Source organism: Rhinopithecus roxellana, chromosome 5 (assembly GCF_007565055.1).
Source record: "Rhinopithecus roxellana isolate Shanxi Qingling chromosome 5, ASM756505v1, whole genome shotgun sequence".
NCBI classification, from domain to species: Eukaryota; Metazoa; Chordata; class Mammalia; order Primates; family Cercopithecidae; genus Rhinopithecus; species Rhinopithecus roxellana.
Genome location: NC_044553.1, coordinates 114,384,631 through 114,412,535, shown reverse-complemented (window position 1 = coordinate 114,412,535; position 27,905 = coordinate 114,384,631). Strand labels below are relative to the sequence as shown.

Genomic DNA, 27,905 nt, shown 5'->3' with positions numbered 1-27,905 from the left:
CATCCCAGTTGTTCTCTCCCCTGGAACAATTCCTCCCTCTTCCCCATGCAGTTATCCTCTCCAGCCTCTGTGCTCTGCAATCTTTTTCTTCATGACCCGTTAGAGTTCTTATCCTATTACATAGTACTTATTTACTGATGCGTGTCTGTCTTCCCTACTAGACTGTGAGCGACTTCCTAGCAGGGGCCCTGAGTGAGGCCACAGGTAGCACCTTGCAGCCTGCCTGGCATATAGTAGGACTAATGTCCTGCCAGCCACATCCACAGGTGCCCAGACTATGCACCAGCTTTAAGTGGGCACTGGCAGTATGTACCTGCTGGAAGCTCTCACGCAGATGGCTCTGATCCTCAGGGTGGCAGAATTCCAAAATGTCCTTTCCCAGAAGATCCTAAATAAAAGAGACAAGCTTTAGTAATCCCAGATCCATTTGTAATTATTTGCATACTTACTGTGAGACAACTGTTCATTTCCATCTCCTTTAACATCTCCTTTAACTCATCTCCTTTAGCCTGTCCCACCCAAGATTTGAAAAAAAAGTGAATGCAAAATTTCCCTGGGAGCCATCAAGGAACTGGCTTCTTGGTATTCATTCTAAGTTCCTTTGGCATGATCAATATCAATTTCTAATTTTGCTAAGGCACAATCAGTAGCTTCAGAATGCAATTTTATTTTTGTTTGTCTTGGAGAGGCAAACTGCAATAAACATATTTTAATAACATAAAAAGAAAGCAAAATAATAGCCTGAGGACAGATGTGTTGCTTATGAAAACTGGAATTGTTTAAATGTGGAAATTGTAGCTCTCCTGTGGCTAAAGAAATGAGGTTATCATAAAATAACTGTACTTGTTAAAAGCCTGTTTACTATCTACCATCATTAGTCTATGCTACATTCAAAGGACATAGCATTAGTCCAAAAAAAAGTGTGTTTCACAATGAAACTGATCAGAATAAGATAAACTGTTTACAGAAAACTTCAAAAGTGTTGTAGTAAAGTGGTCCAGTTAAAAGTGTATTTTAAAAATTTATTTTATGTTTTTTATTTTTCGAGATGGAGTTTCACTCTTGTGCCCCAGGCTGGAGTGCAATGGCGTGATCTTGGCTCATTGCAACCTCTGCCTCCCGGGTTCAAGCAATTCTCCTGCCTCAGCCTCCTGAGTAGCTGGGATTACAGGCACCTGCCACCATGCACAGCTAATTTTTGTATTTTTAGTACAGACAGGGTTTCACCTGTTGGTCAGGCTGGTCTCTAACTCCTGACCTCAAGTGATCCACCCGCCTCAGCCTCCCAAAGTGCTGGGATTACAGGCATGAGCCACCATGCCTGGTCAGAAAGTGTTTTAAACAGCAAAAGATTTAAACTAACTCACTGATCACAATCCAAATCGGCAAATGGCCTAAGTGAATGCTGACACTGGCAGTGGAGGGGAAGTCCTATCTGCGTGCCAAGGAGCAACTGGATGCCCATGGGAGGTGCCACTGGATAAATGGGTCTGGCTGCCATCAGAGGTTGGGGTGAACCTGGAAACAAATCCATTTCTCCCTTTATTCCATCCAAGAATCCCGAGGTTTACATAAATCTAGACATGCAGAATCATATGCAGGGTCTTAATAGTTCTAGTTTGAACTGCTTCTAATCCTAAAATACACATGCCATTAAAATACTCATATATACATATCTCAAAACTTTGTTCCTCAGAATAAACATCTTTTTTCTTTATAAAAAAGCTTTTTTATTTTTAAATAAATTTAAATCTACAAAGAGTTGATATACAACACACTGCTATATATCCTTTATGTATATTCAATAATTATCAATATATTGCCACATTTGCATTTTTCTTTCTTCATATATATGTATAGGTTCATACATAAGCATGTATATACTTAATTTCTTACTGAACCATTTGAAATTAAGTTGTAGACATCATGGACTTCTCCTCAAAGTATTTTAGCATGTATCTCATAAAAATGAGATTATCTTACAGAATGACAATGTGCTATCATGTGCTATACCAAACCTAAGAAAATCAATAATTATTCAATGACATCACCCAATATTCTGTACATATTAACATTTCAATTGTCTCCCAAATGAATTTTCTATCAATCTGTCTTCAGGCCCAGGACACAATTAAGGCCCTTATGTGGCATATTATTATTTTATCTATTTGGTCTATTTTAATCTGGGACAATTGCTCCTGCCTTTTTGTTCCTCATGACATTGACTTTTTAAAAGAGTCTAGAACACAGACCTAAAGACGTGCCACCTATATAAAAAAAGGTTTCCAAATGCACTTGAGAAACAAGAGGTTAGGCAAAATTAGGCAGGCATCTTTACCAGGTTTTGCAGAGTCTTCCACATTAATGAGCTTTGTAATGAACATTAATTAATAAGAAAGCCCCTTTTAATAGAACATCTTAACTCCAGTTTGTGAAAAATCAACTAGAGAAACATAACAGTGAGGGCAAAGAAGAAAGAGTCCATGTTAAGTGGCACAGGTGTTTACAATGTCCTTTCTTGCCTTGGAAGGATATCTATCATTCTATGCAGGCAGGGTATATCGGTCTTTATGATGTTTCTCCACATGGCCATTGTGTTGTATCTCAAATGAGGTAAGAATGTTTTTAAAGCAATTAAATCTCTAGTCAATTGCCATGAGCTCAAAACTATCTACTGACCTGGGGTTGGTAGCCAATCACACTGATACATCTTGGATCCACAAATGTGATGATTCCATCAGAGTTATGCCGGGATAAGAACTCTGTGGGCACTGACATCCCATTCATGTCCATGCATACAGGAGAGCTGGTCACCTGGGATGGGGAAAATCCACAGTTGAGGTGGTGTTGACAGAGATGAGTTGGAGATGGTGACAGAGACGAGAAGAGTAATCCATGTGCATTTCACTTCAAAGATCTTTCCATGTCAATCAGTACAACGACCCTAAAGTGTTCAAACATCTATCCCTGATCACATCTTTAACTGTAACAGTTGGCCACTTTCTTTACATTTCTGAACTTCAGTTGTCTTATCAACCAATGGGAATAATAAAACCTATAATCTCATAGGGTGTTTGTGAGCCTTAAAAGGGATATTGCATGTTAAACCTTGGCAATTGCTCAAGTTGGTGCTCAATAAATGTTAATCCCCTTCTCTTCCCCCACCTTCCCTTTACTAAGGATGACAAACAAGCCTAAGGAACTAGTTACAATACTTGGAGCATATATATTTGTGAATTGAATTTACCCAAATATTCTTTCTTCACCCATGTGCAAGCAATACCCAGCGTAGGTCATACATAGATGAAATTGCCTATTCAATTGTCTGAAAATGGTCAGAACTAGGAAACCAGTGACATGAGAGATTAGTGTATCTGAACCAGGTCTAGTATGTCTCTCCTCTTCAGAATGGGGAAGACCCTCAATGTCCTAGGGAGAATGAACAGTCCAGTTGAATGAGTAGTTACTGTGTGTGCCAGACATTGAGCAAATTTAACTTTCACACAATAAAAGACACATTCCCTGGCCTTGAGGAGCTTGCAGGGATGAGCATGCTCTCAACTTACTACCTGCAACAGACAGTGAAAGAAGAGTAACTGAGGGTAGAGCTCAGTGCTATGAGAGTAGGGAGGAGAGAAGGATTGATTTAGACTAAGATCAGGGAGACATTTTAGTTGGGTCTTGAAAGATGAGCAGATAATGAGGGTAAGGAATATTGAAAGGAGAAGAAGGGGAACAAGGAAATACCAGGCAGAAGAAACAGCCTGTGAACACCCCCAGAGGTGGGGGTTTATGGAAAGGGGAATGGTGCTGGGTGGGAACAAGATGTGAGAGAGGAAGAAGGGAAGGAGATGAGGTTGTAAAGATGAACTTGGACTTTATCCCACAGACCTTGGGGAAACAGTCAAGGGGGTTAAGCAGGGATGTGATGTGAGCAGAATGCAAGTTCATGGCAACTGGCACAAGCATGGGGGATGAACTGATGTGACCCCTCAACTCAGCAAGAACTCTGCTTGCAGCTCACAGTCCCCTTCTCTTCTAGATTTGGCCTCAGCCTCGTCCCAGAGTGAGACACGAAATCCAACAAATATCAAGAACACAGGTGATCAGAATAGGCATCCAAACCAACCGTCTTCTGCACTTTGTGGCAATAAGCCTTCATTTAAGATTAAAAAGACTATCAATTTTTTCTTACCTGGAGTCTCCCAATTGCCACGAGGCAATATTTACTGCCTTGTCCCACATCAGCGTCTTCTTCAGGTATGGTCATTCCTGAAATGGGAAATACCAGTGTCATCAACAATATGCCCAAGGTGAATGGGAAAGAAGAAAAGTGTCCACAATTTTACTTAAGCAATCGAAAATACAGTGAGTGTTGGCCATGCAGGGCTGGGAAGCCAGCCAATGAATTAACCAGTTCCTCACGCAGTTCCTGCTTCTCTCTCCGCCTGATGTCTTTTGACAATTTTACGGTACATTATCATCTCCATCTGTGGATGATGCAGAGGAAATTAAGGAAGATGAAATAGAAATAATTCTTCTGTACATTTGTACAACTTGGACAAAACATTTATTTAGGATACTTCAGTAAGAAGCCAATATGGGTCTTTCAGCTTATGTAAATATCTCTCTTATCTGCTGACAAAGAATGAAACAAAGACCATCACAGGCAAAAGAAACACAAGTAAAAACCACTGAAGCTGGTTACTAACTTGTCAGGCAAGGGAGCGCAACCAGTGTTTCCCCTTGTGGGGGAAAGTCAGGGTTGTTTAAGGGCTAGAAAGGAGACACTGGTGATGGTTATGCTAAGCACTGAAAGCTAGTGCTCCAGATAGAAAGGAACTGGTTAAAATAATCCTCATTGTTCACTGGGGTTAATAAACAGTCGTCTGTTTTGTCCAATGTGGGTCTGGTATCTGGGGTCCCTCACAGTGCAAGGTTCTTGAACATCTGTAGCTGGTTAGAACTGTTGTAGTGAAAACAAGCATTCCTTTTTGATACCTCATAGGCAAATTCTATTAAGTAGAAAATTTCCTTTTACACTGCATGACACTTAAAGCAAATATTTCCACACTGGGTCGGACCAAGGGTTCACAGTGATAGAGTCACACAAGTACAGTGACAGCCCCTCACTCCAGACACTGATAAAGGCATGTTAAACATTACTATGGTTTTGTGAGCCAGAGAAATGCCACCCTCACTACACTACATTCCTGTCTTCTTTCCATTCTTGTTCCATCCACCCTCTGTAGGTGACCAGTCTCTTTTCATTTCTGGTTTATCCTTACTGCATTTCTTTTGCACAAATGTGCAGATACATGTACATTTTCTCATGTCGTCTTCTTTCTTCTATGAAGAGCTGTGTACTGTAAATACTCTTGGACTTCGCTTACTTCACTGAACAGTATGTCCTGGAATTCACTCCATATGCATTCATACAGCTCTTCCTTAATTCTTTCTTATAACTGCACAGTGCTTCATCTTATTGAAGTGCCATGGTTTATTCAACCACTAAACACTGGACATTTAGGTGTTCCCAATATTTTGCAATGAGAAACAATGCTGCAATGAATAACCTTGTACATATGTGTTTTATTATCATCAGAAGTGTATCTTTGGAATGGATCCCTTGAAGTGGGATTGCTGGGTCAAAAGGTAAGCTCATATGTAGTTTTGTTTTGACAAACTTTCTTCCAGAAGGGTTGCACCAATTTGCATTCCCACCAGGAATGTATAGGAAGTCTGCTTCCCCAAAGTCTTGGCCAACATAATGTGCTGTCACGTTATTTAATGTTTGTCAGTCTGACAGGTGATAAATGATTTCTTAGTGTTGTCCTAATTTGCATTTCTCTAATTATGAGTGAGTTTGAACATGACTTCGTATGTTTGAGGACCATTTTTTATATCTGGTTTTTTAGTGAATTCTCTGCTACTGTCTCTTTCCCATTTTTCTATTTAGATATTTTGCCTGTCCATTTTTAAGAGTTTCCTGTATTTGGGATATTAAATCCTTGTGGTATATGTTATGAATATGTTATTCCAGATGGTCTCCTGTCTTTTGACTTTGTGGTGATTTAAAAATTTCAAAAATTTTATGTGGTAAGATTTATCAACCTTTTATTACCCCTGGAGTCTGAGTCATAGTTAGAAAGCTATTTCTTACACAAAGCTTAAGGAAAAATTCACCCTTGCTTTCCTCTGACACTTTTATGGTTTTATTTTTCACATTTGGATCCCTAAACCATTTGGAGTTATTCTTTTGGGAGTTATGGGATATCAATCTAATTTTATCTTTCTCTAAATGGCTATCCAGTTGCCCCCTCAACATTTTCTTAAATTGCAGTGATTTGAGATGCCAACTTTATCAAATAATTCCCACACGTGTTTGGGTCTAATTTTGGACTGTCTCTTCTATTCCACTGGCCAATTGTCTGTTCAGGCACTAGTACCATACTATTTTAATTATAGAGGCTTTATTGTATGTTTTAATGTCTGGAAGGACTATTCCTTGTATTTTTTCTTGGCTATTCTTGAAGGTATATTTTTCCACAGGAACTTTGGTAGTACCAACTTATCTGACTCCATAAAACAGCTTGATGATATTTTTATTAGGATTACATTACATTTGTAAATTAACCTCAGGAGAACTGACATCTCCTGAAGTTATAATGTTGAGTTATCCTCCCAAGAACAAAGGATGTTTTCTCATTTGTTTAAACCTACTTTTGTGTCTTTCAGGAGTGTTTTCAAATTTTCCTCATATATACTTGTACTTTGTGTACTTATTAAAATTATTCCTAATTATTTAATCCTCTTTTTACTATTGTCAATGTGGCTTTCTCTACCATTATATCCTCTGCTTATTGTTTATGTATATGAAGGCTATTTTCATATATTAACTTAAATTATTTGTTTCAGTTTTATCACCGATTCACTAGGTTTTTCCAGGTGTACTATTATATAATCTGAAAATAGAGATAGTTTTCCTTTTCCTTTGTGCATTCTTTTGCCTCTAATTTCTCTTATTTAGTTGCATGGGATAATAAGTCTATTATAATTTTGAATAGTAGTAGAGATAGTGGGCATTATTGCCTTGTTTCTGATCTTAGTGGAAATGTCTCAGGGCTTTCTCCATTAAATATCACCTTTTGGACTAAGATACAACACGCATGCACACACATTTATCACATTAAGTAATCATCCCTCAATTATTGTTTAGCATTTTTCAAATCTCTTTAATGCCTTGGTTAATAATGGACAGCTTGATTCTAGTATCTGCTCTACACTCAATCTGTTACAATATGTTGTTTTAGTTGAGGTATATAAAGAAAATAGGGTCTCACATAGATATGGAAAAGGGAGAAAAGGGGGAAGCTTTTTCAGAATACTAAGTATATTCTCCTTTGGTATTTTTCCAAGTCTTAAGGGGTAGTTTCCTAAAGGCTAATTGTAATATAAAATCCAGAACTATATGAATGAATTTTTTATACTGTCATATTGTAACATTCAATACAATATTAAAATAAGCTAGTTTGTCTAACACTTTGGATGGATCTTTTACCCATCACATAATTTTACATATTATATATTGGTCATTTGGAAAATAATAGTTCACCATATTATACAGACCTTCTAAATGTTGACACATTGCATTACACAACATTAAAATATCGCACTCGTTAATACCACTATGTATCTCATCAGAAACATCTCTAGATACTGGTCAAAATTATGGTGGTAGACACAAGCTTTCCAAAACTCAAATTTTTATTAGAAAACCTGAATTTTACCACTGACAACAAATACTGTCAACTGTTTTCCTTGAAGTGACAAGTTCAATTTGTTTTTTTTTTTGTGAAAATATCTGCCAAATACGTAAGTTGTAATAACCTCCATTTGTTTGTTAGTCATTCTTTCAAGCAAAAACTATGTTCCATGGAAAAAACACCTAGTTCAGCTCACGGCCCAGAGGAAGCCTATGTGCTTTCCCCGACACAATCCCCATGCTTTGGTATGTGGAGAAGTCGCTTTATGCATGTTTTCCATTCAGGGCTTAATACAACTCATAAATTTACTGTCTCAACAGGGACATTCTTAAGTGAAGCTGGCATTTAAACATTTTAAAATTATTTTTTAATTGCAAGTGTGTAGTGATAAAGAGTACAACGACCACCAGGACAACTTGGTATCACTGCCTTGATTCACGCTAAGGCCCAGCAAGTTTACCCACCAATGCTTTTTACGCCATCAGTGCAAATGTTGACACACAGAAAGGGGCAAAAACATCTCAGTGTTATTATGAGAACAGTTTTAACTTTGTGTGCCCTTGAAGACATTTCAGAGACTCCCAGGGTCCATGCACCACACCTTGAGAACTGCTGCTGCTCTATGCATTGCCATTCTCCAGAGTTTTATACCTCATCTCATCTTGTCTCTTTTTATATCGTTTTTCCATCGCCTCTATTTTTTTTTTTTTCTTTTCTGAGACGGCGTTTCAGTCTGTGACCCAGGCTGGAGTGCAATGGTGTGATCTCTGCTCACTGCAACCTCTGCCTCCTGGGTTCAAGCGATTCTCCTGCCTCAACCTCCTGAGTAGCTGGGATTATAGGCACCTGCCACCACACATGTCTAATTTTTGTACTTTTAGTAGAGACAGGGTTTCACCATCTTGTTCAGGCTGGTCTTGAACTCCTGGCCTCGTGATTCACCTGCCTCGGACTCCCAAAGTGCTGGGATTACAGTCATGAGCCACCGCGCCCAGCCATTGCCTCTATTTCTAACCATACATTTATAAGACCCAAGACTACGTCTCCAGTCAAGATGTTCCTTTGTAGCTATAGATCTTGCCTTCACTTACCTACTGAAAATGTGTACCTCAGTCTCACAGGTCTTTCAAAATCGTGCCCAAATATTTCTACCAAAACATCCTCCTCTTTCTACTCTCCATGGAAAAGACCACTAGTGACCCATCCCATTTACATTCTCTCCTTCCATGCTAAGGAACCTTGATTCATTCAGAGTGGCAATGTGCCTGCTCCATTAGAGTTAGAAGGTGTTCAGCTGACATGGCTCTGTCCTATCAGATGGATGCAGAAGTCATGAGCATGACTTTTGGGAACACTCCTTTCCATATGAAACACAGGTATGACCGGGGAGCGCTAGCAGCCATCTCGAAAGGCAGGAAAGCCAGGGCCACACAATAAGGATTGTGGAGTGAAAGCTGGCAGAACGAGTCCTTGGTTACATCACAGAGCCATTGTACTAAATCTAGACTGTCTACCTTTGGATATAAAATAGATTTATTTAAGGCCCTGATATTTGGGATTTTCTGTTATATGCAGCAAAACTCAGTCATTTACTGGTATGCATCCTAATCTCTATTAGAAGCATCACTACCAGCAGTAACATTTGTCATTTAATTAGACTGACCAGCAGCCAAACCTATGTCTTACTTGAAAGAAATCCTCCTTTGTGAGTGATTATGGTGGAGACAATATACTAGCTTCCACTCTGGAAGTCAAAGAAGCTAGATTTTACCTCCCTGCATCCTTCTGGGGTGAAGGGATGGTTCAAATTCAACAGCAGAACAAAGCACAGTGTCCTGAGCAGGCTGCTGCTACTAACAGATATTCCCTGGGCTTCATGCTTCTTTAACCCATGGAAGCTGCCTAGGTTTCTGTTCATTTTCCAAAGCCAGTCCCCTTTGACTGATGGGAGTCATTAACATTTATCTAAGAATTCTCTTTTTGCTTATGACTTCTAGAGTTGTCTTCTGTTATGTATTAGTGACTGCATATCTCAGGTTAGAAATCTTAGAATCATCCTGCACTATTCCTTCCTCTCACCAGTTACACATCAATGGACACCAAACCTGTCTGCTTCAACTTCACAGTTAGCTCTCCAATCATCTGCTCTCTGCCCCGTTGTCTATATCACTCCTAGAAGTTGGCCACACCATTTCTCTGCAGGAAATAAACATAAATCAAAAGTCTTCATTCCGGCACACATGGCTCTTCACGACACTTGCCGTGTACCTAAAGTTCCTCCAAACACCAAATACCAGTCAGGACTTACATGAACAGCATGCATGTGCCTTTAAGGATGTCCAGTTTCTTGCTCCTCAGGAATTTAAAGAAATCTGCCCTCTTTCAAGAGGACCAGCTGATTCTAAAATGATGAGTTGGGCTTGGCAGCAGCACACTCAGCTGACTAAAGAGCTGGCTCTGAAAGCACAGAACTAACTTACAGTAGCAGCAGCAAAGCAATAAGGAAGCAGGTGTTCTCCTGCTCAGTAGGTGGACAAGGGTCACTGCCCCAAGGTCTGAGATGAAGGAAGATAGGATTCCACATGGCAATGGAGTTTCAGGGTAGGAAGTGTCCTTAGAGGACACTGAGCCCAACACCCTCATGAGACTTCAATCCCATGTCCATCTATTGCTGCTTGAACTCTTCCAGTGGTGGGGTGGTCACTACACCCCCAGACAACTCAGTCTATCTGTCTCCTTGAAGATTTCACCTGCTGGTCCTGGACTTGCCCTTAGAGTCATACATTCTTCTGCTGTGTAGCCCTTTAGACAAGTGAAGAGTATGACTGAGTTTCTGAGTCTTTTCCGTTCTTGGACAAACATCCTTTCATCATTTAAACTGTTCCTCCTACAAAAATAGTCTGCTTCTCTATATTCTTGTCACATTTCTGAATATGTTTCTGATTGCCTCTATTTCCCTAAAATGTGGTGCCCACAATACTTTAGGTATGATAATTACAGAGGTCTTTCACATCCTCTGGTCTGTCAGCCTGGCTTACTGACAGCAAATGAAGTGCATTCAGGAAGCAAGGTGTGAGTTATGCTGACAGTTCCCCATAACCAGAGCACTTTTATTTAGTTGTTGCTTTTTAAATCACAATGGAGTTATGCTTCTAGCCAAGATGAAATAGCAGATCAGATTTACCTTCTTGTCAGAAACAAACACACAAAAACAAAATAAAAAAACAAAACAAATACAAGAAATGATGGTTTAGAAGACACTAGAGATCAGGCAATGAACCACAGCAATCCCTGAGAAATGGGTAACAAATAAGACAAGCCGGTGACTGCCCCCAGCTCACAGCCGTAAGAGAGTTCTCCAGCCAGCAACTTAAATTTCACAATGTCTGGCATCAAATAAAAAATTACCAGGCATGCAACAAAGCTGGAAAATACAACCCATAATGAAGGAAAACAGACCAAGCTGCCAAAACATGATGCAGAACTGACACAGATTTTAGAATTAGCAAACAAACACATTAATACAGTTAATATAACTGTATTCCATATGTTCTAACAGTTAAGTAGAGCTATGGAAGAGGCAAAAAGACCCAAAGCAAACTTCTGGAGATGAAAGCTACAATGTCTGACATTTTTAAAATGTACTAGATGGGGCTGGGTGTGGTAGCTCACGTCTGTAATTCCAGCACTTTGGCAGGCCAAAGTGGGCAGATCACTTGAGGTCACGAGTTCGAGACTAGCCTGGCCAACATGGTGAAACTCCATTTCTACTAAAAATACAAAAATTAGCTGGGCATGGTGGCACGTGCCTGTAATCCCAGCTACTCAGGAGGCTGAGGCAGGAGAATTGCTTAAACCCGGGAGGTGGAGATTGCAGTGAGCTAAGATCAGGCCACTGTACTCCAGCCTGGGCAGCAAAGCGAGACTCCATCTCAAAAATAAAATAAAATAATAAAAAATTAAAATGTACTAGAGGGTATTAATTGCATATTAGACAAGGTAGATGACATAGTAAACTTGACATAACAATGGAAACAATCCAAAATGAACCATAGAAAGTAGTAAAAAGTTCTTTTTCAATAAAATGAGTATCAGTGATCTCATTGGAAAACTTGAAGTGGCCTAATACACTTAAAGTGTGTGAAGGAGGAGGGGAGGAACATGGAAAAACATTTGAAGAAATAATGGTTGAAAATTTTCCAAATTTGATACAAAGTATAAATCTTTGATAGAAAGTATAAAGTGGACTGACATCCCATCATGACGTGGGATACTGTCAGCTTGAAATGAGAATGAGCTCACACAGAAATGCCCACTGTGGCAGGGGCTGAAATGAGTTGGGCCACATGGATATGAAAGTGGAAGTGGACACCACAAGGACTTGTTAGAGTGATCTAATCTCTCTGACCCTCTGTTACCTTATACATAAAATGGATATCAGAATGCTCACCTTATGGGATGCTAGAAAGATGTGTGTGGAGCACCCTCCCGAGCCCTGAATGTCAGCTTCCTTCTCATTTACCTGATCTGCTTCCCCAGTTGCTGGTATACAAGTATGTTTATGGGCAAAGAAGGCAAGAGGCACAAATGCACTTTTCTTTTCTTTCTTTCTTTTTTTTTTTTTTTTTTGACCGGATCTGGCTCTGTTACCCAGGCTGGAGTGCAGTGGCGCGATCTTGGTTCACTGCAGTCTTGACCTCCCAGGCTCAAGCCATCCTCCTATGTCTGCCTCCTGAGTAGCTGGGACCACAGGCACGTGCCACTACACTGGCTAATCTTTTTGTATTTGTAGAGATGGGGTTTCACCATGTTGCCCAGGCTGGCACAAATGCACTTTTGCCATACTTAGGAATCAGAAATCAATGCCACAGGTCAGACAGGAAGCAGAGAAAATAGCATAAAGAACCCTCTAATCTAGCTGGCATAAAGAAAATGATGTTCTTCTCAGTCCTATCCTTTGGAGGGATCTTTCAGTATCAGGGTCCGATTGGCTAAAACTTGAGACCATCTACCTAGAGATAACAAACTCCAGTTCCTTCATTTATTCCTCATTCAGTGAGCATTGATGGAGAACTTCCGCAGACTTTTTTTAAATACCCACACATTTTCTTTATATTCCTTCAATCAAGGGTTTAAGTTAGATTCCTTTGCAAATATTTTGTCCAAAAAAATACAGTGGAAGTGACACTATGTGACTTCTAGACTAGCAGCTCAGATATTGAGGAGCAGAAATATGCCATCCTACCGCACCCTGTCTAATTCCTAACACACAAAATCTATGAATATAATAAAATAGTGGTGGTTTTATGCAAATCAATAAAAAAATAATTCTCAATTGTAAGGTTCATCAGCCTAGAAGTGGATAGAAAGAGACTTGATGGGGGCCCTAAGATACCAGTCCTTTAAGCACATAAGGGAGCTCATTTGTAAGAATGCATTTTAATCAACCCAGTAGAATAATGTTAAAATAACAAGCTGGCTTTACTGAAGTGTAGTGGGAAAGCTGCAACTTATTAAAAAGTTTTGTTTAGTTGTGAATGAGATTCAAGTGTGTGTATGTAAAATTTCCAGAATATCTTCAGTAAATCCAAATTCATTAAAGGAATGAATGCTTTACATGCCTAAATGTGATGTTCTCAGGACACTGGGCTCAGCTTCCCTATGGAAGGGATGTCATCTAAGTTAGAACGGCCAGCATTTGTAAAGGAGGCCCTGACACCAACCCTCACCAGCAGCCACAGAGATCCAACTGCCAGTGAACCTGTGGCCATTGCCACTCATGTGACCAGGATCTTGACGGATGACTGCAGGAAGGCAGTAGGGGAGGGCTCTGGCATTAGCAGGTGGAAAAGATTTAGGATTAAGTTCACACATTCTACTTGTGTCAAAATGCCTCTATGACAGGGCAGGACTGTGCAATCTCCATATTGTCATCTGGATATTGGATGTTTTTCTATCTTCCAAGCATTGCTTGCACAATACCCTCAAACAGTAATGACCTTTAAAAATGGTTTGTACTCTTACTACTCAATAATAAAAACACAATATCCTCAATTTAAAAATGGTCAAGATGGATTAAAGATTTAAATGTAAGACCTAGAAGAAAATCCTAGGAAACACCATTCTGGACATCAGCCTTGGGAAAGAATTTATGACTAAGTTCCAAAAAGCAATTGCAACAAACAAGTTAATAAGTAGGACCTAATTAAAAGAAAGAGTTTTTGCAAAGAAAATGAAACTATCAAGAGTAGGCAGACAGCCTACAGAATGAGAGAAAATATTTGCAAACTATGCATCTAACAAAGGTCTAAGATCCAGAATCTATAAGGAACTTAAACAGTTCAACAAGTAAACACCAAATAACCCCATTAAAAAGTGAGTAAAATATATGAACAGACATTTCTCAAAAGAAGACATCAAGTGGCCAACAGACACATGAAAAAACACCCAACATCATTAATCATCAGAGAAATACCAAACAAAACCACAGAGATACCATCTCACACCAGTCAGAATGGGTATTATTAAAAAGTCAATAAACAACAGATCCTGGCAAAGCTACAGAGAAAAGGGAATGCTTATACGCTGTTGGTGGGAATGTAAATTAGTTCAGCCACTGTGGAAAGCAGCAGTTTGGAGAGTTCTCAAAAAACTTAGAACTACCGTTTGACCCGGCAATCCCATTACTGGGTATATATCCAAAGGAAAATGTAAATGTTCTACCAAAAAGACATATGCCCTCATCACAGCACTATTCACAATAACAAAGACATAAAATCAATCTAGGTGCCCATCTACAGTGGACCAGATAAAGAAAATGTGGTACATATACACCATGGAATACTACACGGCCATAAAAAAGAATGACATCATGTCCTCTGCAGCAACATGGATGCAACCGAAGGCCATTATTGTAAATGAATTAATGCAGAAACAGAAAGTCGTATACCACATGTTCTCACTTATAACTGGGAACTAAACACTGGGTACTCATGGATATAAAGATGGCAACAATAGACACTGGGATTACTAGATGGGAGAGGGAGGAGGGCAAAGGTTTCAAAACTACCTATTGGGTACTATACTCACTATATGGGTGATGGGATCAACCATACCCTAAACCTCAGCATCAGCAACATACCCAGGCAATAAACTTGCACATGTACCTACTGAATCTAAAATAAAAATTGAAATTACAAAAAAATACAGTGAGCAAAGGATCTGAATATTACTCCAAAGGGACATACAGGTGGCTAATAAGCACATGAAAAGATACTCAATATCATTCGTCGTTAAGGAAACAGAAATCAAAACCACAGTGAGATATCCCTTCACGCCCATTAGTATGGCTATCATAATTTACAAAAATGCAATAATGTGTTAGTGAAGCTACAAGAAACTGGAACACGGTGGAAATGTAAAATGGTGCGACTACTTCAGAAAACAGTATAGCAGTTTCTCATGAGGTTAAACGTGGAGCTACCACATGACCCAGCAATTCCATTCCTAGGTCACATCCAAGGGAAATCAAGCTATATGTCTGCATAAAAACTGGACTCTTGACTATTGTGAATTGTGCTGCAATAAACACGGGGGCATAGATGTCTCTTTGATATGCTGATTTCCTTTCCTTCGGATAAATACCCAGTAGTGGGATTGCTGGATCATGTGATAGTTCTATTTGTGGTTTTCTGAGGAATTTTCATACTGTTCTCCTTAGTGGTTGTACCAATTTACATTCCCAACAACAGTGTATAAGAGTTTCCTTTTCTCTACATCCTTGCCAACATTTATTATTAATATTTTTTGCCTTTTTGATAATAGCAATCCTAGAAGGGGTGAGATAATACGTCATTGTGATTTTGGTTTGCATTTCCCTGAGGATTAGCAGCACTAAGATAATTTTTTTCATATACTTGAGCATTTTGTTCATACATTTGTTGGCCATTTCATACTCAGTCTTTGAAGATATTTTCCAGTGACTGGATTTGGTTTTTCATGTAGATAATCATGATATCTCCAACAATGTAAATTCTGTCTTTCATTTCTTTTCTACCTCTTAAGTAATTATATTTTATTTCCTTACCTTATTGCCTTGGAAATTCCAAAACATTGTTGAATAACAATGAGCATTCCTCTCAGATTCTTCACTTTTCTGAGAATCCTTCTAATATTTAGTCACTCTGCATAAGATTTTAATTATGGTTTCAACTGTGTGTTTTATCTATGTTAAGAATATACATTTCTTAGTTTAGAAAGATATTTCTTCATTAAAAATTAATACCTAAACTTATATTTTGTCAATAGTTTTTTTTCTTGAATTATTTACATCAGCAGATTTCCTAATGGTAAACCACCCAAGCATTTTTGTCATTAGTATGTATTTCTATAACTATTAATTTGATTTGCTAGTATTGTATTTAATATATTTATCCTAATACATGAAACTGGGTTCATAGTTTGTACGTTTTTGTTTCAAAGTTGTGCTAACTTCACAAATGAGTCCACTTTCTAACTTTTCTCATGCTCTGGAAGTGTTTAAATAATTTGCCCATAAAGCTTTCAAGGCCTGGAACCATTTGGGGTGTAGTTCTTTGACAGTTTTCTCAATTTCTTGCCTAGCTTTGATCTTTTCTCATTAAAAAAAACAAAGAAAAAAAATTTTTTAATTCAAATTTGGTTACATACTTCCTTCCAGGAATTAACTTTCTTTTGAAACGTTTTAACACATAAAAAATCTAAGTTACGCACACTATTTGTTCATAAATTTTTAAACTTTGTTAAATTTATTTATTCTTAATATTCATTCTTAACTTTCATTCTTTTCATTCTTAACTTTCATTCTTTTTAAAATTACAATTAAACTTGTCAGGGATTTTCTCTTTTACCAGTCTTGATGAAGAATTATTTATCCATTGGATAATACTTTGGTTTTCTAATTTAATTTTTCTTATTTTTACTTGTTTTTATTTTTACTTATTTTTTTTTATTTTTACTTCTTTCATTAATTCCTTTCTCTCAGTTTGCCTATGGCATTCTATTATTCTTTTTCTATTTTCACTGGTTAATAATTCATAAGTAAAATTTTTAGTTTTCCCACGTTTAATAATGAAAACATTTTAAGCCACAGCTTTCCTCTAAACATTGTTTTGGTCACATCCCGTTGATATGGAGTGGGGCCATGGTTTTAATTACAAAATAGTCCATATTTAGTGTTTTGATTCCCTTCCTTCATCAGAAGTTAGTTGGGACAGTTTCCTTTGTACAACAAATAACTGATTTTTTAAAGTGTAACTTTTTGGTATGAATTTTTATATTTATTGCATTGTGATTTCAAAAAATGGGCTTTCCAAGTTCTATAAGTTTGAGATTTATTAAAATTTTGAAAATCCATTATTAAAATGTTAAAATTTGACATTGAATATCTATGTATGTGGAATCAAGATTATTAGCTATATTATACAATCCTCTAAATCCTTATTTACATTTCAATGGCTTCATTGGTCAAAATCTTTAAAAAGTACATTAAAGGTGTAATGCAAAAGGTGGCTTATTCAATTTCTTCTTGTATGTCTAATAGTTTTGCTTCATATATTTAAATATTATACAATTTCATGACTTCTCTGTTTTACTATGAACTCTTTTTGGCAATATAAATATACCTTTCCATTTCCATTAAACACATTCTGTTTCAAATTTACTTAGCTCAACATAAATATTCCTTCATCTTCACATGGTATTCTCCTTGTGTCCCACATCTGTGTCCAAATTCCCCCTTTTATAAGGACATCAGTCATACCGGATTAGGGACCCACTCTAATAGGTAGGTATGATCTCATATTAACTAACTATATGCGAAAAGACACTATTTCCAAATATGGTCATATTTTGAAGCACTGATATAGATAATTAGACAGGTATGAGTGGGGCAGGCGAGGGCTCCCCCTGCAACCCCTCCTGCCAGGGATGTCAGTGGTAACTCGGGTACCTTCCACCAGTAACCGTACTGGAGATTGGGACTTCAACATAGGAATTTTTGGAGGTACACAAATACTTTATATGTTTATTCTTGCCCTTTTCTCTACCAGGTCAGGCATGGCATGCGTACAGCACAGGAACTGAGAGAACCTGCGCCTGTATCCATAGCAGGCATCGCGGATTGATCATGGACATTTTCCCACTAGTTACAGAAGCAGATCCTAAACAGTTAATCAAAACATATCATGAAATCAAACCTACTTGTCATTAAAAATATTTAGTGTTTTAATATAAAGTTATATAAATTCTCTCAATAATAATTAGATTAAAATTTTAAGTAGTGAGATTGGTAAACCTGGGTACCTTCTGGTGAGGGGTACCCAGGGGGTATAACCGGGAGATGCCAAGAGGAATTTAGTTGCCATTCACCAAAATTCCTGCTGTGTTCTAAGCTCTGTATTCAGGAGTTTAAATAATATGGTCCTTGTCCTCTTGGACTGCCAGGTAAGCAGGGGAGACAAATAGATGCAAAAATGGCCATAATACAAAGTAGGAAGTGAGAAAGTCCATACAAACCAAGTGGCTGGGAAGCTGGTAGTAGAAGTGGTGAAGGTTCCTTGGAGCAGGACTCATCAGAATTGGCCTTTGTACACTTGGTGGGACCAGCAGAGCCTGCGGAAAGAGTGCTCTGGGCTGTGGATGAAAGAGTGCTCTAGGTTTAAGGGGGAGGGAGGGGCAGTGTCATGTGATGATGGCTCTGGCACAGTTACAATGAACATCACCCTGAGGCCACCAGCTTGAGACTTCGAGCACCCCTGCAGTCAGGTCAGGGCAGAGGCTCCTCCATAGCCTGTCATGTAAGATAAATGCCCACAAAAGCACTTCATTCATCTGGAAATTACCCCTTTACCAATCTCAGCTGATGAGAACAAGGTCTCTGTGCAGCAGTGACAGATGCCCCAGAGGCCAAGTACTAAAACCTAGATGCTTCACTCAGGAAAGTCTGCTGGTTCCTGACTCACAGCCTGTTTTGCTTCCTTTTACGCATGATGCTGATATAGGAGTTAAGAAGAAATTATTTAGGCAGGTAGCATGTGTAAGGAAGTCCTCAGTAAGGTTTTCCTTTTAATGAAAAGCAGCTCCCAAATCATTTTCTTTTCTAACAAAGAACAGCCTGTAAAATTGAGCTGCAGACATAGACAAGGAAGCTGGAGGCTTGCACAGATGAATGCCAGCAGCTGTGTCGATAGGAAACGTGTACCTGGGGGCTAGACATGTCCAATATGGTGGCTCCATCTTCCCTTTTCCTTGTCAACCAGGTGCACAGTAAGGGCCAGGCAACATGGCACTGGCCAAGTAGAGATCCAATTTGCATAATAAAAGATTAGAGTGGGGTAGTCACCTTCCTGGCAAGCTATGTAAATGTCACACCTGATCCAATCAATCTTTAGGCCTTGTGTAAAACAGACACTGGCTCCTCAAGCCTGTCTATAAAACCCTGTGCACTCTGCCAGTCCCACTCGGGTGTCCCTCTCTCACACAGGAGACAGAACCGTTCTCCTTTCTCTTTCTTTTGCCTATTAAACCTCTGCTCTTAACCTGACTCCACAGGCCTGTGTCCTTGATTTCCTCAGCATGAGGCAACAAACCTCGGGTATGTACCCCAGACAACCACGCTGCTTCAATGCCAGCGAGTTGTGCTGTTTGGTTTTCTAGACTATAAAAGGATGTGATTGGATTGGGTCAGTGTAAAAGCAGACATGCAGAGAGAAACAAGAAGTGTCAGCTACCAGCAGGAGGTAGGACAGCGAATCCTTACATAGAAAGATATACAAATAACTGAAAAACAAACAATAAACAAAACAATAAACACCACAGGGACATGGCTGAAAAGCTTTATGTACTTGGAAAAGCCCCGAGGACATCTCTGAATGGAGAGCTCTGCGTTTGTAATGAGCGCTCTGAGTAAGCAGGGAAAGAGGAAGACTGTGTCCAGGGTCTTTTATTTAAGCAGACAAAAAAAATCCTGTGTGATGCAAGACAACATAAGCAAAATTAAAAGACAAAGACAGGTTGAATGAAAATCTTTGTAGCACATACAGTAATCAGACAGCTAACCTTCATAATGTTTTAAAGACCTCATAGGAGAAAATCAGAAAAGCACAAATCACACAGTAGGAAAATGGGCACACAGCATGAACAGGCAATTCACTAGGAAATACAAACAGCGAATATATCCAGGGAAGATGCTCAATTTCACTAATGAAGAAAATCTAACTTAAAATATGTCATTCCTCTCCTCCACAAACTATCAGACTGGCAAAACTGACAAAAGAATAAAAACATCTAGAGTTAGTATTGTAACAGTGAAACAGCAAAATAATGAACATAACGGACTCCATTTTTGCTTAAGAGGCCTTTAGCCATTCCTGCCGGTAGGCTAGGAAGATTTTAGAACACTGACATAATGATTGCAAAAACAGCAATCATGTGTTTTATAAAACTAACTCTGGGATTAAAGGAGAAATATGCAAACAACTATGTTTTTGTTAAAGATTTGTAGGAGCATTGTGACCTGATCAAGGACAAAGAAGTTCCCAGATCCTTGCTCCCAGATGTCTGTGGTAGTCCTTTACCTCTTGATCCTACCCACCTCCTCTTCCTCCTGCTCTGAATGTGGAAAGAGCCTAAAATTTGTACTGTCTTCAGATGGTACTTTAGGATGCTGATCCACCATCTTCCTGATTTGTTGGCTCTCTTAATAAACCTGCTTTTCCTCCCACTAAATCTTGTCTCTCCTGTATGGCTTTTGAGAAGAGAACAGCTGAACCTGGGTTCAGGTACAGTAGGAGTGTGGGAAAAAAGGTATACCTATCCTGTTCGGCAGGGTAACTACCAAAACTTAAATGTATCATTCCTATAGCCCTTCTTAGCTATCTTCAGAAATACCAGTATTCATGGATAAATATTCACATGCGAGGACGTCCACTGCAGTATCGTTTGCAAGAGCTGCAGACTGAAAACAACATTCATGTTCCCAGTGGAGAATGGTTGGCAGAATATTATGCAGCCATTTAAAGGAACAAGGTAGAATGAATTAATACAAATCTGTATTCATTTGGAAAGGTATTTATGACATCCACAATAAGCTAAAAGACCATGCAATAAAATATATATGAGCTCTATTTTTTAAATACAAAAGTCTAGAATGAGAAGCACTAGGATATTGCCAATTGGTTTTTAAGGGTTGGACTAGGGTAGGAAGGGGGACTATTCATAACCTTTTAAAAATTTAAAAGCAAGTTTACAAGTAATTTTTACTTTATTTTGCACAGTTTTCTATATATTTCAAGTTTCATTAATGAACATGAAACATATTTGTAATCATTTTCTTAAAAAGACAAAAAAATAAAAGAAGGTAAGCAATGATGTTTTGGTACTTAAAAAGTTACGTTTTGCAGAGCTGGGAAATTTTCTCACGTTGTACCACATTCTCAAACAATGCCAGAAACACGAGTGTGGTGTGCTATTCCGACTCTAGAACCCTGCCCCTCAATGATCAAATTAAGAGATAACATGCCTGATGATGGCAGGAGTTTAATTCTAAAACATTTGGCAGAGTTGCAACATTTCTTTCGAAATTTACTGCCACTAAATCATGGAAATGAACAAGCATCTTCCTTTGCTTAAAGGGGAAGTTGCAAATGAGTATTTTCTGTACAAACTTGGACTTAGAAGACACAGCTTCATTTCCAATAAATCAGAATCTGTAAACACAGTGTTTGCTACAGGGCCACAAAAATAAAGACACAGTGAGGTGAAAAGAGAACGTCAGGAAAATGGAATGAGGGGGCACAACAACTGTCCCTTTTGGGGCCTCTTCAGTAAAGACAGAAGTGGGTCAGGAGGCCCCCAGGCTCCTGCCCACTATGTGCTTCTGAGTTAGCTTCATCTTCACTGGCACAGGAGCAGTGGGATTCAGTGGGAACACAGCTGGTCATTTCTTTTTTTTTTGAGATGGAGTCTCGCTCTGTCGCCCAGGCTGGAGTGCAGTGGCCGGATCTCAGCTCACTGCAAGCTCCGCCTCCCGGGTTTATGCCATTCTCCTGCCTCAGCCTTCCGAGTAGCTGGGACTACAGGCGCCTGCTACCTCGCCCTGCTAGTTTTTTGTATTTTTTTTTTAGTAGAGACGGGGTTTCACCGTGTTAGCCAGGCTGGTCTCGATCTCCTGACCTCGTGATCCGCCTGTCTCGGCCTCCCAAAGTGCTGGGATTACAGGCTTGAGCCACCACGCCCGGCCTAGCTGGTCATTTCTTAAGGGAGGCAGAGGAACCTAGAACCTTGAATGCTTTCCATGCCTTAGCTGTGGAACTTATTGTTAATCTCAACTTTCAGTTGTAAAATATTCACAGAAACCATGACATGCTTCATTGGCTGGCTTCTCCTCCATGTCCCACTTCTAGAAGCTGAAAATGCCCCTCAGAGCAGGATGGGCATCTGAAGGGTAGGGCTGTGTTGCAGTCTATCTGCTATCCAACCAGTTTTGGGGCTACAACATTACTCCAAGTTTCCATTACCATATTTCTGCCTGGGGCACCCCGGGCAGGCTTGTGTTGACCGTTCCTTCATGACTTAAAATTTGCCAACTCATCATCCATCACAGTGGCCTCTCCAGTAGCCCCTGCATCCTTATCCTGCTATCACTTCTCACCGCCATCAGTGTCCTTCCACTTCCTGCTCCACACTCTTCCCCGTAAGGATCAGTCTCCACCTGCCCCTGCTCCCCTTTCCCAAAATAACCAGTTCCCAAACGAGTTCCTTCCACTCAGCACCTGGGAACTGTATTCCATCTTCCGTTGGCTGTCTACCTCTTGAGGGCTCTGTGCTCTGGTCTGCCCCCATGGCCCTCCCTGGCTGTCAATCCCCTCCCCAACAGAGGCTGCTCCTTTCTCCAATAGCCCCTGGCCATTGGACCAGGTCGCTCCTCCCTGGTGCTGCCTCCACACAATGCTTCTGTTCTTGGTGTTCAAAAGTCTTTTGTTGCAAACTCACCTCCACTGTCCACTCTCACCACTCTCTCCTCTTCTGCCTGCTTCTTTCTAACCACTGTCTACCCAGTCTCCACTTTCATCTTGTCAAAGCACAGACTTGACCATATTTGAGCCCCTTTTCAAAAAACATCAAAGGTCCCCCACTGGTTAACAGTTTCACAGCCATTCATTCCATTTGCAAAAATGATTCTAGTGAATACTCCCTTGAAAGCACATATCAGGATCTGTTTTGGTGATCACCTCATCTAAGTAAGAATAGTGACAGTAGGACAGTTATGAAAGGCAAATATTTTTGATAGAAGAATAAAATAACTTTCTGCTACAGAGGGAGGCTGAGTGCTTCTTCCTCTCTCTCCCAACAGCATGCTGGCCACTCACAGGGCCTTTCAGAAAGTGACCTGTGGCCCAAGCACATGGAGCAAAGCACGCATCTGTCCTTTGAACTATTCAGAGCACATCGGCTGAGCTCCTCTTGATACAGGAAGGCACAAATCTTTATATCTGAGATGGTGGTGATAAGATTCTCTGAAGGTCAGGGACATAGGCTACTATTGTGAGGGCCTCACAATGGTACACTGAGTAGCAAAACTGCCTCCAGGAAGGATCCTTTAAAGGGAAAATGGCCATCGTGGCTGACAGCAACAATGATGGAAGCAATGGTAGAAGACTGGGGGCAGTGCGGCTTGGGGGTCATGAAAAGCTCAAGCTCTGGGATGACCAAAGAGATGTCCTGACTCAGACATCTTGACTCCACCACGTACTGACTGCAAAAGACTCTGACCTCTCAAGGCTTCAGGAAATGGGAATAATAGCAGTTATTATGTGTGAAATAGGAATAACCATGGTCCTATTCTATAGTGTTGCTGTGGGCATTAGATAAGAAAATACATATTAAGCATTTAGCCTGGCACATGGGGCTCAACACATCCAGTTCTTGTTTTCACTGTGAAGCTGATAAGGCCGTCCTAGCACAAGTCAGAAGAGGTGGAGCCACCCACTGCCGAGCTGGCTTCTTCTGTGGCTGAGCTCTGCCCTGCTGCAGGCGACCTTTGTGGGGTGTGGGCTGTGGTCAAGGGCAGGGAAGTGCTGGGGAGCTGAGAGACCTTAGGGTCGGCTGAGATTCAGAACCTCACAGAGCTTTGGGTTCGCCATCTGTAAGAGTGGCAGGGCTGGACTGATCACGCCCCAGGTTCTCTTTGGCTCTGACATTCAATGAGTCCAAACTCCAGGTAAGCGTCTGACACTCCACTACAGACTAGGAGTTTAGCAGTGAATGAGATCCAGCTCCTACTCAAGGATTTCACCAGCTAGTGGGGAAAACAGAGAACCAAATGATGATGCCACATGGTTAGTGTTATGACGGAGAAAAGAACACTCTGCTTTGAGAAGGGGCACATGGCCAAGGCCGGATGCCAGGACCAGAAGGAGCCATGTCAGGAGGGAGAGCTTCCTGGCAGGAATTGCAACATTTATCAAAGTGATTTTTAATATGAACAGGATAATTCCAGCTATTTTAACAGATTTTAATGATTCTTTAATTGGTTTCATAAGGTTATTGTGCCCCACTTTAAATTACCTTCTCCTTGGATATACTCTTCCCTCATGCCAGCTCTAAGTAAATCCTGAGTAATATAAACAACACACAAATGAAATTTAACTGGAAACTGCTGTTTGGGGTGAAACTCAGCATTAGCCAGAAATGCTTCTTCATTTCTTCCCAAGGATTGCATTAACCCTGTGCAAACACTCAGGAAACATTGGACAGTTTTTCCATAACACTGGGTGGAGGCTGTCCTGGGACTTACATTGTCACATGTGAATTGAAACACATTTTTGCATTCCGCAAAACTCAGGAGGAAAAAACAATCACCTTCTCCTAGGAGCAGAGTTAAGAGTACTTGTTCACGGCATGCATCCAAAGTATTCTCAGAGGAATATTAGTAAGCTTTAGGCAAAAAAAAGTTTCTTTGGCCAAACACATTTGGGAAACATAGTTTAAACAAAGATAAAGAGATTTCATCACTGTAGAAGTCTAAGAGAATTTAATATGCAACTGTGGAGTATAATTCTCTAGGAGGAGAATACAGACTACAATTTCCCAAATGGATTTACCATGAAATTCTTATATTCATGGTGTATCTATGGGGACTGATTTTGGAAGATATTTTGGGGAATACTTATCTGTAGGTACTTTGCATTTCAGGGTTTCTGCTGGTGACCATAAAGAAATGGACCCCCACTTCGCAAAGCAAAGCTTTGAAGTATACCAGGGTGCTTTCGGCTCAACAGATTTAACTGATACCACTTGAGTAACTACCTGTCCCTCCCCAATTTACAACAGAAATGACTCAAGTCTGAGATAGGGAGAAATATATACATTAGCCCTGGCCACCAGGGAAGGCTGGCAATGGTGAGAAAACTTTGAAATGTATGGTTCAGGCAAGAATGGGTGGAGGGAAGAGTCGACAAAGCCTGAATTCCCTGCGTATGAGGAAAACGCTCCAGCAAGACCAACCTACGAGCTTACAGCCAACATGGCTGAGATCAGCACAGAACACGGCATGTCGTGAGGGAGAACAGATCTCTTTCCCTCCCTCCCAGTAAGTCCCAGCAAGCAGTATGGTGGCAGAATGTCTGCACTTGCTACTGGGGGTGTCTGTGACTTTAGTTATCTTCCCACCGTCAGCCTTGGTCATCATGTACAGACAAGCGAACCTTGGTGAGCTGACAGCAAAACTGCAGCAAAGCTAAACATTCCTCTTCTGCCCATGTCAGGGCCTGAAAGATCTTTCTGGAACCCATGTGATCATTGATGGAACCATTCTCAGCTCTCAAAAGTGGACAACCACATAGTGACCTCTCGAAGTTGAGCCACATGGAAAAAAAAAAATCACAAGCCTATGAAAAAGAAGATATTGAGTTAAGGAATTAGAGCCAATGTTTGCACTAGAAAAGAAGACTTTCTTAAGAAAAGAGGAAAAAGCCTAAATTCAACTACTCAGTGTGATGTAAGAGGACATAATATTTATGAGAAAGGCACAACCTTAACTCAGCAAAGACAGAATTCAGATGAAGTGTGTACTTGTCAAATTTTTAAGAAAATTAAACAGCAATCATGAATAGAAGATTTGGATTGAGAAATTCTCCAAGATTTTGGAGCAAAGAATAAAGACATTAATATGATGAGCGAAAATCTAAGTGGCAGGGAAGGCAGATTCGAGAAATCAATACGGAACATCCTAAAATGAAAAGATCAACTCAGAAGCAGCAGCAACTCTGAAAAACTGCAGATAAATTCTCCTATCGTGAAGAAAGACTTGAATCTGCAAACCAAAACAGCCCATCTGGCAACAATGAAAATGAAGGAAAACTGGCCTATACTACATTTACTTGAGTGAAAACTCTGAATTCTGAGGAAAAGAAAAAAACAACCTAGAAATGTCATAATGGAAAAAAAAGAAAAACGGGCTACCTAGAAAAAAAATTTAAAAAGCTGGTCTCAGACTTCTCTACAAAGCTAATGCTGATCTGTAGGTACTTTGCATTTCAGGGTTTCTGCTAGTGACCCTAAAGAAGCAGATCCCCCACTATGCAATGCAAAGCTTTGAAGTATACTAGGTGCTTTCAGCGCAATAGGGTGAAGTGATACCACTTGAGTAACTACCCATCCCTCTACAATTTACAACAGAAATGACTCAAGTCTGAAATAGGGAGAAATATAAATCAGCAATGGCAACCAGGGCAGGCTAACAATGGCAAGAAAGGGTGGAGGGACCAAGAAGAAACCCTATGACCAAGAATTCAAGAGCAACGGGAAGAACTTCTCAACCTTGCAAGAAGTCATGAAATGAAACACCTGCTCACCTGTCTTGTAAGAAATTAGTTTAAAAATCATCCTGGCACAAATAAAATGGAATAAAACAATGGAGGGGGCATGGTATAGATAAAACGAGGGGTAAGCAATGAAACCAGTGAAACCAACTTGGTGTCAGACTACCTGTAGGTAATGTGGCCAGGGAATTTGTTGCAAATGGCAAACTTGTTTCTTGAAAGAGATTTTTGTCTTAGCCTGTTTTGTTTTGCTATAAAGGAGTAACAGAGGCTGGGTAATTTATAAAGAAAAGAGGTTTGATTTGGCTCAGAGTTCTGCAGCATGTATAAAAAGCACCTGCTCCTGGTGAAGGTCTCAGGGTGCTTCTACTCTGGTGGAAGGTGAAGGGGAGCAAGCATGTGCAGAGATCACATAGCGAGAGAGTGGGGAGACATCAGGCTTTTTAACAACCAGCTCTCCTGGGATCTAACAAGAGTGAGAACTCACATATCCCCCCACCACCAGGGAGAGTATTCATATATTCATGAGACGTCCACTCCCATGACCCAAACACCTCCCACTAGACACCACTTCCAACACTGAGGATCCAATTTCAACATGAGGTTGTGGGGCGGGGGGGTGCACAAACAAACTAAACCGTAGTAGATAGATAGTTAGATGGATAGATAGATAGTTAGATGGATAGACAGATGTCAATAGATGACAAATAGGTAGATAGATGATGGATGGATGGATAGATAGATATAGATGATAGATAGATAGATAGATAGATAGATAGATAGATAGATAGATAGATAGATAGATAGATAGACAGATAGATAGATAGATAAATGATCAAATATCTAAAATGTAATCCTGGATGCAAAGCCTCAGATGACTTTCAGCTCCATTGGCAGAGTGAAGGAGGCAGCAAGGGTAATGCTTAAGCATTCAGACTCTGGAATCAGCTTCCCTGGGTTTGGATCCCAGCATCCCCACCCGCCAGCTGTGGTCCTTGCCACCCCCGCCTGTGGCCTACTTCATCCCAGTCATCACACATCTCCCAGCTCTCATAAACTCTCCACACCCCTCCCCATCTGCATGGCTGCTGCCCTAGTTCGGCCTTGCAGCTTCTCCATGGGTTATGACATAAGTACTCCTCCTTGTGGTCCCTTTGCTTTCAGGCCTGTTCTTGTCCCTCCTCTCCCTTCAATCCAACTTCCAGAAAAATCATTTAAAACCTTCAGTGTAGGAAAGGGTACCAACTCCCAGGAATGTAGGGAAGAGTACAAACTCCCA

General features: G+C 40.1%; 1 protein-coding gene across 1 annotated transcript in view; it reads right to left on the bottom strand.

Moving 5' to 3' along the window:
• ARNT2 (aryl hydrocarbon receptor nuclear translocator 2) overlaps positions 1–27,905 on the bottom strand; it is a 201,298-nt gene that overhangs the window by 46,815 nt on the left and 126,578 nt on the right. Inside the window, exons 9-11 of the mRNA XM_030931473.1 lie at positions 4,196–4,272; positions 2,680–2,814; positions 314–388 (exon numbers count right to left, since the gene is read on the bottom strand). Coding sequence (XP_030787333.1) covers positions 314–388; positions 2,680–2,814; positions 4,196–4,272 — 287 coding nt within the window. The remainder of the gene's footprint in view (positions 1–313; positions 389–2,679; positions 2,815–4,195; positions 4,273–27,905) is intronic.